Consider the following 9,907-nt stretch of genomic DNA (forward strand, 5'->3'; position numbering starts at 1 on the left):
AAATGGTGTCAAAGACATGTGCTCAGTAGGAAGTTCCCTCAGGGACCCCTGGGGGTACCACCCTGGGGATCTCCCTACCAGGTGTGTGGGCACTCCCAATGCACCAAGTGTTAAACCCACACCTCTCCCCAACTCTGCTGCTGGCTCCCTGTGCTTGCTCCGCAGTGTGTCCATGAAAGCGAGCTCTGCTAGACCAGGAGCCCACTCAAAACAGGTCCTGTCGATGGGCAGGGAAGAAACCACAAACTTGAGTTATAGCGCCACCTTCTGGGGAAAAAAGGTGTGCAGCCAACCTGGTGAATTGTAGGAATCAGAGAAGACACAAAAGCTTAATAATTTGGCCACAAGACAGAGCAAGAAGAGTGGAGCACAAACACATAGGAAAAACTGAGATAATGCCAAAACCATAGACCATAATACCCCATCTGCTGAAGGTAATGAGCACAGAGTTTAGGACGTATCTGCTACTTCAGATTCAAAAGCACCAGCATGTACCAGGAATATGAAAAATCAAGGAAATATGGCATCACAAAAAGAAAATGACAGTTCTCCAGCAACCATGCTCAAAGGCACAGAATATTATGATCTAACTCACAAAGAATTCAGAATAGCAGTTATAAAGAAACTCAATGAATTTTACAAGAAGACCCAGGCAACTCAGTAAAATCAGGAATAAAATATGTTAACATAATGACTTCCTTTCAAAGAGATTGAAATTTTAAAAAAACCAAACAAATTGTAGAGCTGAAGAAGTCAGTGGATGAGATGAAGAATGCAATAGAGGGCAGCTATAGCAGGGGAAACCATATGGAAGAAAGAATAAGTGACCTCAGGAGATAGGAATTTTGAAATAACACAGAAGAGATGAAAGAACAGAAATTTTAAAAGAACGAAGCAAGCCTATGTGAGTTATGAGATTGAAACAAGAAAAGACAAATATCAGAATAATTGGGCTTCTAGAAGGAGAAGGGGACAAAGAGATTATTTTAAGAAATAATAGCTGAGAACTTTCCAAACCTGGGGAAAGATTTGGACATACATGTCCATGAAGCTAATAAATCACCCTGTAATCTCAATGCAAGAAGACCTTCTCCAAGACACATTATAATGAAACTGTCAAAAATCAATGATAAAGAATCTTAAAAGAAGCCAGGGAAAACAAGAATGTAACCTACAAAGGAACCCCTATTAGGCTATCAGCAGATTTCCTAGCAGAAACTACAGGTCGTGAGAGTGGAATGACATATTCAAAGTGTTGAAAGATCAAAATTTCCAGCCAAGAATACTTTACCAGCAAAGTTATCTATTGGGTATGAAGGAGAAATAAAGGCTTTCCTAGGCAAACAAAAGCTGAGGGAATTCACCACCACCAGACCTGCTTTGCAAGAAATGCTGAAAGGAGTTCTTCAAGCCAAAATGAAAAGACACTAATCAGTGACATGAACACATATGAAAGTACACAACACACTGGTGAAGGTAAAATATATAGAGTCAGATTTAGAAAACTAACTCAGTGTTAGGATGGTGTGTTAACCACTCAACTCTAATGTAAAGGTTAAAGGAGAAGAGTAGTAAAAATAACTATAGCTACTATAAATTGCTAATGAATAATATAAAAACATAAAAAGAGGTAAATTGTGACATGTATAATATAAAAGGGAGGAGTAAAAGGGTGGAGCTTTTTTAGGCAATTGAACACTGTTCTGTCTATGTTTCATGTAAGTGCCATAGTAACCACAAAGCAAAAACCTAGAGCAGATCCACAAAACACAGAGAAAGGGGAACCAGAGTATACCACCACAAAAAATAACCAATTTGCAAAGGTAGGCAGAAAACAGAGGGAAAGAGAAACAATGGAAATACAAAACCACTGGAAAGCCCAAGATGACATTAGTAAGTCCTTACGTATAATTACTCTAAATGTAAATGGATTGGGGACTTCCCTGGTGGCGCAGTGGTTAAGAATCTGCCTGCCAATGCAGGGGACACGGGTTCGAGCCCTGGTCTGGGAAGATCCCACATGCTGCGGAGCAACTAAGACCCTGTGCCACAACTACTGAGCCTGCGTGCCTAGAGCCCGTGCTTCACAACAAGAGAAGCCACCTAAATGAGAAGCCCACGCACCACAGTGAAGAGTAGCCCCCACTCGCCACAACTAGAGAAAGCCCACGTGCAGCAATGAAGGCCCAGCACAGCCGAAAATAAATAAATAAATAAATAAAATCCAAATGGATTGAATTCATCAACCAAAAGGCACAGAGTGGCTAGATGGATAAAAATAACAAGACCCAACTATATACTGCCTATAAGAGACCCACTTGGGCCTTAAAGACACATGTAGACTCGAAGTGAAGAGATGGAAGAATATATTCCATGCAAGTGGAAACTAAAAGAGAGTGGAATTAGCTATATTTATATCAGACGAAATAGACTCCAAGCCAAAAATGGTAATAAGAAACAAAGGGGTGATTATATAATGATACAGGGATCAATTCATCAAGAAGATATAACAGTTGTAAACATATATGCATGTAACATCTGTGTACCTAAATACATTAAGCAAATATTAATAGATATGAAGGGAGAAATAGACAACAATACAATAATAATAGGGGACTTCAATACTCCACTCTCAGTGATACGTAAATCATCCAGACAGAAAATCAACAAGGAAATGATGGGCTTGAACCAAACATTTGACCAAGTGGACCTAACAGGCATCTATAGAACATTCCATCCAACAGCAGCAGAATACACATTCTTCTTAAGTGCATGTGGAACATTTTCAAGGAGAGATCATATGATAGAGCAAAAAACAAGTCTTAGCAAAATAAGACAATTGAAATCATACCAAGTATCTTTTCTGTTCACAATGGTATGAAACTAGAAATAAAACGAGGAAAGCTGGAAAATCTGCAAGTGTGTGGAAACTAAACAACACACTCTTGAACAACCAATGGGTCAAAGAAGAAACCAACAGGGAAATCAAATAATATTTCAAAAAAATGAAAATGGAAACACAACATACCAAAACCTATGGGGTGCTGCAAAAACAGTTCTGAGAGGGAAGCTTATAGTAATAAATGCAAATATTGAGAAATTAGAAAGATCGCAAATAGTCAACCTAACTTTACCCCTCAAGGAATTAGAAAAGAGGAGTAAATTAAGCCCAAAGTTAGCAGAATAAAGGACGTAAAATTCACAGCAGAAATAAATAGAGACCAGAAAAACAAAAGGTCAATGAAACTAAGCTAGTTTTTCAGAAAGATAAACAAAATTGATAAACCTTTAGCAAGACTAAGAAAAAGAGAGAAGACTCAAATAAAACCAGAAAAGAAATTATAACTGACCCTACAGAAATACATAGAATCATAAGAGACTACTATGAATAATTGTACACCAACAAATTAGATAACCTAGAAGAAATGGATAAGTTCATAGAACCTACAACCTACCAAGACTGAGCCAGTAAGAACTAGAAAGTCTGAACAAATCAATGATGAGTAGAGATTGACTCAGTAATTAAAAACCTCCCAACACAGGAAATTCCAGGACCAGATGGCTTCACTGGCAAATTCTACCAAACATTCAAAGGAGAATTAACATCAGTCCTTCTCAAACTCTTCCAAAAAATTGAAGAGGAGGGAACACTTCCAAACTCATCCTATGAGGCCAGTATTACCAATATCAAAGCCAGATAAGGACACTACAAGAAAACAAAACTATAGACCAATATCTCTGGTAAACACTGATGCAAAAATTCTCAGTGAAATATTAGCAAACCTAATTCAGGAACTCATTAAAAGGATTACATACCATGACCAAGCAGGAATTTTCCCTGGGATGTAGAGATGGTTCAGCATACACAAATCAATAAATGTTATGCACCACATTAATAGAATGAAAGATAAAAGTGATCATCTCAATAGATGAAGAGAAATCATTTGACAAAATACAACATCCTTTCGTGATAACATACCCTCTGCAGATTGGGTATAGAAGGAACATACCTCGGTATAATATAAAAGGCCGTATACAGCAAACCCACAGCTAACATCATATTCCACAAGAATTGAAAGCTTTTCCTCTAATATCAGGAACAAGACAGGGGTGCCACTCTTACCCATATCTGAGTTGATTTGGAAAAGGCAAGACATAAGGAGGATTCAGAATAGTCCTTCCTCAGGGATCTCATTCTGTAGTGAACTTTGTGTTCTTTCTGTTGCTCCCTTTTGTTTTACCTCAGATTTGAGTTTGGGCGGTGTCCTTTTATTTCCTATTGATGATAAAGAGTCAAGAAACAAAGGGCAAGATTTGGTAAGTAAAAAAACCACATCAGTTTATCAGAGCTGAACTTTGACTCCCATCACCTCCCCTTGAAACTGCTCCTGCTCCCACCCAGTTAACGATCGTTCCTCCTAGTTGGCCTTGATTGTGGCCCAGCACCGTGATCGTGCCAATGTCCTGTCTGGCGTTAAGATGGCAGCCCTAGACGAGGGCCTGAAGAAGATATTTTTAGCAGCAAAGAAAAAGAAAGGTAAGCTCTTCCACTTGTGCTCAGGGATAGATGAATTTCTGTTCCCAAGCATATGATGTGATTTTTAAAGGGAGGTAAGAAATGTCAGGACCCCATTCAACATACATGGTAAAGGTAAGCCCCAGTATGAGAGATCACAGAAGTAACAACCTCCCCATCTTGTATTTGCAAAGCCCTTTTCCTTTCTACATCACTTTTGTATCCATTGTCTCTGTGGACCGCCTGCATCCACTTGGGTATTTGTATCATTTTACAGATGAGGAAGTAAAGGACCAGAGATGAAGTAAACTGGTCATAATGCAGTTGTGAAATGCCTCTTGGAGAGTCCCAGTCCGCATTAGCAGACAGTTCTCTGCCAAAAACCCGAGTTCAATTTTGTTTCTAAGCCCAGTGTGTCTCAGAGTTTCTTGAACTGATTGACTTTTTTTTTAATAAGTTTATTTTATTTTATTATTTTTGGCTGCATTGGGTCTTCATTGCTGTGCACCGGCTTTCTCTAGCTGCAGCGAGCGGGGGCTACGCCTTCGTTGCGGTGCCGGGCTTCTCATTGCGGCGGCTTCTCTTGTTGCGGAGCACAGGCTCTAGGCGTGGGGGCTCAGAAGTTGTGGCTCGAGGGCTCTAGAACGCAGGCTCAGTAGTTGTGGCACACAGGCTTAGTTGCTCCGCGCCATGTGGGATCTTCCCGAACCAGGTATCAAACCTACGTCCCCTGCACTGGCAGGCGGATTCTTAACCACTGCGCCACCAGGGAAGTCCCCTTGACTTGTTAAAGAATCTTTGCTTATTTTAATTACATCTTGATCATTGATCGTATTTTATTTCCATAGTACCTGCTTATTTCCAGAGCCTGTAGGTCCTTGTGTTCAATAGAATTAATTTAATTTTCCCCTATTACAACCCCTCCCCAGAATATTTTTGACATTATAATCATATGCTTTGAGTGGGACACACCAAGATTATATACATTTTGTTCATTGGAAACCACAAAGTGACTCAGAATATGTTATTATCTCCTATGTATATTTTATACACATTAATCAATTTGATGAATGAAGGCATCATGATCTTTTTTTTTTTTTTTTTTTTTAACAGCAAGTGTCCATCTTCCACGCATTGGACATGCCACGAAAGGTTTTAACTGGTATGGTACTGAGCGACTTATTCGGAAACACTTGGCCTCAAGAGGCATCCCAACTTACATGTATCCTTTTGTTATCCTGATGGTGTGCACTTCCAGCTCAAAACGGGAAAATGTCTTGCATTTTTCTGGTGTCATTATTTAATCCAAGGCCAAGTCTTCTTCTGCCATGTTTTTCAGTCTACCCCTCTTCAATGAGAAAAAACTAAGAAGCATTTTCTAACTTGTATATATCCAAGGAGGTAGATATACCCAAGCATTTCTGGGTGCCAACAGCGAAATTAAAAGATACATGAAGAGGGGAATTAATTGAAGAATTGCCATTTGCTAACATACTGAATCTTTTTCACATCAATTCTCTGGAGATCCTTCAGGCCCAAAGACCAAGGCCTGATTCTAAGAACTTCACTCTGTTCACTAAAATAACAACAAGCAAACAAACAAGTGAACTGTTTTATTTCTGAACCCATTCAATGTATTCTTAAGGAGCAGTGTGAAATTCATTTTGACCATGAGGATATAATCTAGTTTTGCTGGACTAGTATTTTCTTCTAATGACCTGCTTGCTGTATAAGTTAGCATTGTTTGGACTATACTGAGTCCAGAATTACTAGAAGGAGCTGAATTGGCCCCCAAGTGCTATAATTATACAGAAACTTCATCTTTTTACTTAGATACTTAACTGAAATTAATTCACTCAGTGGTGGTTTATTTAAACCACTGTAAAAACTTAGCAGAGAAGTTCTGTTTTATACACTTGCACAATTCAAGCAGTATCAAAAGAGTTTTAGTATATCAGATAATTCTACAGTAATAAGTACTAACAATATTGGAAAGATTTATGATATGGTAAAAAGAAACTAAGGCATGCTACTTCTGGAGTGGTTATTTCAATAATTACTAAAGAACTAGTAGTTTTGGTAAAGTTGATTTTAGTAGATTTAGTAAAGTTGATTTTAAAAACTTTTAAAGTTTTTTAAAATGATGAAATATATATTCCTTGACCATCCTTATCAGCTACTACTTTCCTAGAAGCAAGGCTGCCATCCTTCATCCACAGGCCTCATCTTCCTCCTTAGGACAGCTGGTGCCTTAACAATCGGCTCAGCATCAGATCCAGCCTTCAGCAGCCAGCTAAGATGTTTGCTCAAAGCTACTGTAATAGAATATTTCAAAAAGGAATGAGGATCTGGTGGGCCTCTGAGCTACTCTGTTTTCTGAATTCTAATTTTGTTCTCCTGGATGTGCTACTGATGTGGTACGTGTAATACAGGGATGCACAAGATATTTGGGAAAGTCCTTTGGCAGCTTGCCAGGGCCCCAGTTTGCACAGCTATTTGCCTAATAATAAATACATTTTCTATCTCTAATGGTTTCTTTGCTTTCTTTCCCCTCAACCTAGTTTTCGTCCCCTCCATCAGACTGATTTCTTTATAGTGAGAAAGGTGAATGGATTAAGGAGAAAGGAAAGGTAATAGGAGAACAGGGTGGCTCTAGGGGAAGGACGCACCTTCAGCCAATTCGTGCTTTGGAAAGATAGGTCTCCGAGGGGAAAGGCTGAGAAATGAGATTCCTGATCCAGACATGTGGAGCCCCTCCTGCCCTTCTCTTCATCCTGCTCAGCATTCAGAGCTAGAAGAACACACGTTGGCCCAGAGGCCCGTCAAATGTGACTTCAGAGAAACCAGAGGATCACTCCCCCTCCCACCGAATCAGTTCAGCTTCAAGAAATAAGGGAACTGTGGAAATGGCACAAAGCTGACAGCAAATGTCAGACTGGGGAGGGCAGGGGGCAGAGATCCACAGGAGGAGTCTTAGGAGGAGACACCCATGTAAGCTATGGCTTTTCACACCTTGTACATGAAGTCTCAGTCTTGGCTGACTAGCCTCAGCCAGCCTGATTGCTGCTGCTTTGAGGCCATAAGTCTCAAGAGCTGGGACCATGACCTTCTAAGGAGAGTAGTGCTGTTGGCACCTGGGTTGTACTGTTCTAGTTGACTCCCTCTCGGCTCCTTCACCCTTCAACAATTTAGCATCTGTTTTGAAGACCTATTAGACCCTAAATTCACGATTCCTTAATTTGTTTTTCCTAAAATTTCTTACTTTCATTTTTATTGCCTCCTATCTATTACTCTTAACCACCAGCCCTTGACACATGGGTGATTATAATAACTTTAACCTCTTGACTGGCATCTTAAGTCTTAGAAGCAGAATTGGAACTCCAAAAAGGGAGAATGTAGAGAAATCTAAGCTAATGCATAAGTAAGCTGCCGGGCCTTCAAAAGCAGCCAGAGTCCAAACAGGTGAGGTATAAGCAGATGCAAAGAAAACTTGATTGTCCGAAAGCTGTATACCCTCCTGAAAAGCTGTACTTCCTTTGGATATCAGAGTGCCTAGGGCTAGCTGTAGATGTTTCTGAACATCTGCAAGGGGCATCAGAGTGGGGAACTCACCCCCAAAGGGAGTATAACAGACGTTTTTAGGGACACAGATATTTTTTTTGAAAAGAAAGGGGCTTCTTTTCACCCTATACTGTCCCACTTGCTCCAACCGTATGGGCCTTTTCTCTGGATGAAGGCCCTGGGCCATGGCTGTCTGCCCCCTGGTAAACTGGGCAAAACAACACGGAAAGAGATCAGAAAACTCATGTAGCACTTTCTCCCTTAAACATGAGGTCACCTGTTAGTGGCAGCCCCCTGCTTTCCTTTCTGACTTCTAGCTCATCAGTCAAAAATGCTGCTCTGCTTTATCTCCGTATGTCTTTCCTGTCTCATAACCCCTTCACTCTTCCCATCAAAGGGTGTCACTGTCTGGGAAGGAAGAATGAGAGAAGCTACCTACTTTGTTTATCCCAAGGGTTCTGTCCCATTTCTTCCACAGCATCTTTGATGCTATCTGGCCCTCCCCTCTGAGGAGGCCAAGATAGGGCCAAGAGGACAATATAAGATTGTTTTCACTGATGAGCCTTTGTGGAGAAGTTTGTACCATAAACATCAATTTTAAAAAGCCCTGCTTATTGAGATAGTGAGGAACTTAAACTTGAAATTTTCTTTATGTACAATCTTACATATTTTCTTGATTTTTAATAAACTTTCCGTCACTTTGTAACATGCCTATTGTTTAATTTTTTGTCCCATCAATCTAAACTACATTCTAAGTTAATTAATCCTCTTCAAGTATAGCTTGAATCACCCATTTTAGAGCCCCGAACCATCTCTAGGCCAATGTGTTTTCTTCTGCTGTCTACTAAGTGAAGAATAAACTCACTCGAGCATTACTTATCTTCCACCATAATTTACTCTCATTTCCCAAAGACATCCTACAGTTTCTTGCTTGGGCCTTTGCTCATTCTGGTCCCTCCCTGGACACCCTGCACCCTCTAAATCCCCTCTCATATCTCCGCTATTGTCCCCTATCAAATCTGATTCTTTAGGAATCCAGAAAAATCTAACCTCTCTGTGGCTGAACTACAAATGATAATTGGGTTTATGGCACTTAATTTGTTGACATATTATACTCATTGGTATATTTATTTAATTACTGCCTAAATACTAAGGCCTTTGAGAAAAGTGATTTCTCATTTATTTTCCCTATCACACAAATCAATTAATAGGTACTCAAATATTGAACTGAAAATGGTATGTGGATAACTGGCTAGCAAGTTGGGAAAAGTATTAGACTTCCTGAATATATCATAAACGCCAGATGGCTTAAGTACTTAAATGTAAAACTTGAGAATATACAAACTTGTCATTTTTATGGCGTCTGACTAGCAACTGGCCTTTGAAGCTTCTCCCAACTTCTCACTCAAATACCAGTGGCATTAAGGTGAAGACTCAACAACCACACTGAAAGTAAGACAACCAACCAACTAAATGCCAGAACATGAGAGGAAATGACACTAGCTATAAGACAAATTTGAACTGAGATTTCATTTTAGGAAGCAAAGATTGCTTAAAAACCTAGGACCTTCACCAGCCAGAAAGTGAACAATGATCCTTCTATCCTTTCCTTCCCTTATGTTAACAAAAAGGTCAGCTGCCCCCTTCCCCCATGTCTGCTGTGAACTCTGTCCCCTCCAGCCTTCTCAAGAATGTTATTCTACCAATTACTTTCTCTTATATATTCAGTTTGTTCTTTAAATTAGAATCTTTCCATTGACTTATAAACAAGGTCAAGTCACTCTCATTAAAAAGAACTCCCTAGGGACTTCCCTGGTGGTCCGGTGGTTA

The 9,907-nt window shown here is 39.8% G+C and overlaps 1 protein-coding gene across 3 annotated transcripts in view; it reads left to right on the forward strand.

The window, feature by feature from the left end:
- CHD1L (chromodomain helicase DNA binding protein 1 like) overlaps positions 1-7,045 on the forward strand; it is a 59,349-nt gene extending 52,304 nt beyond the window's left edge. For all 3 annotated transcript variants that reach the window (XM_068540626.1, XM_068540627.1, XM_068540628.1), the window contains 4 exons: positions 4,247-4,317; positions 4,423-4,537; positions 5,630-5,738; positions 6,693-7,045. In XM_068540626.1, the coding sequence (XP_068396727.1) occupies positions 4,247-4,317; positions 4,423-4,537; positions 5,630-5,738; positions 6,693-6,771 (374 nt within the window). In that variant the 3' untranslated portion in view covers positions 6,772-7,045. The remainder of the gene's footprint in view (positions 1-4,246; positions 4,318-4,422; positions 4,538-5,629; positions 5,739-6,692) is intronic.
- Positions 7,046-9,907: the final 2,862 nt, after the last annotated feature.

This window comes from Eschrichtius robustus, chromosome 3 (genome assembly GCF_028021215.1).
Source record: "Eschrichtius robustus isolate mEscRob2 chromosome 3, mEscRob2.pri, whole genome shotgun sequence".
Taxonomy (NCBI): Eukaryota; Metazoa; Chordata; class Mammalia; order Artiodactyla; family Eschrichtiidae; genus Eschrichtius; species Eschrichtius robustus.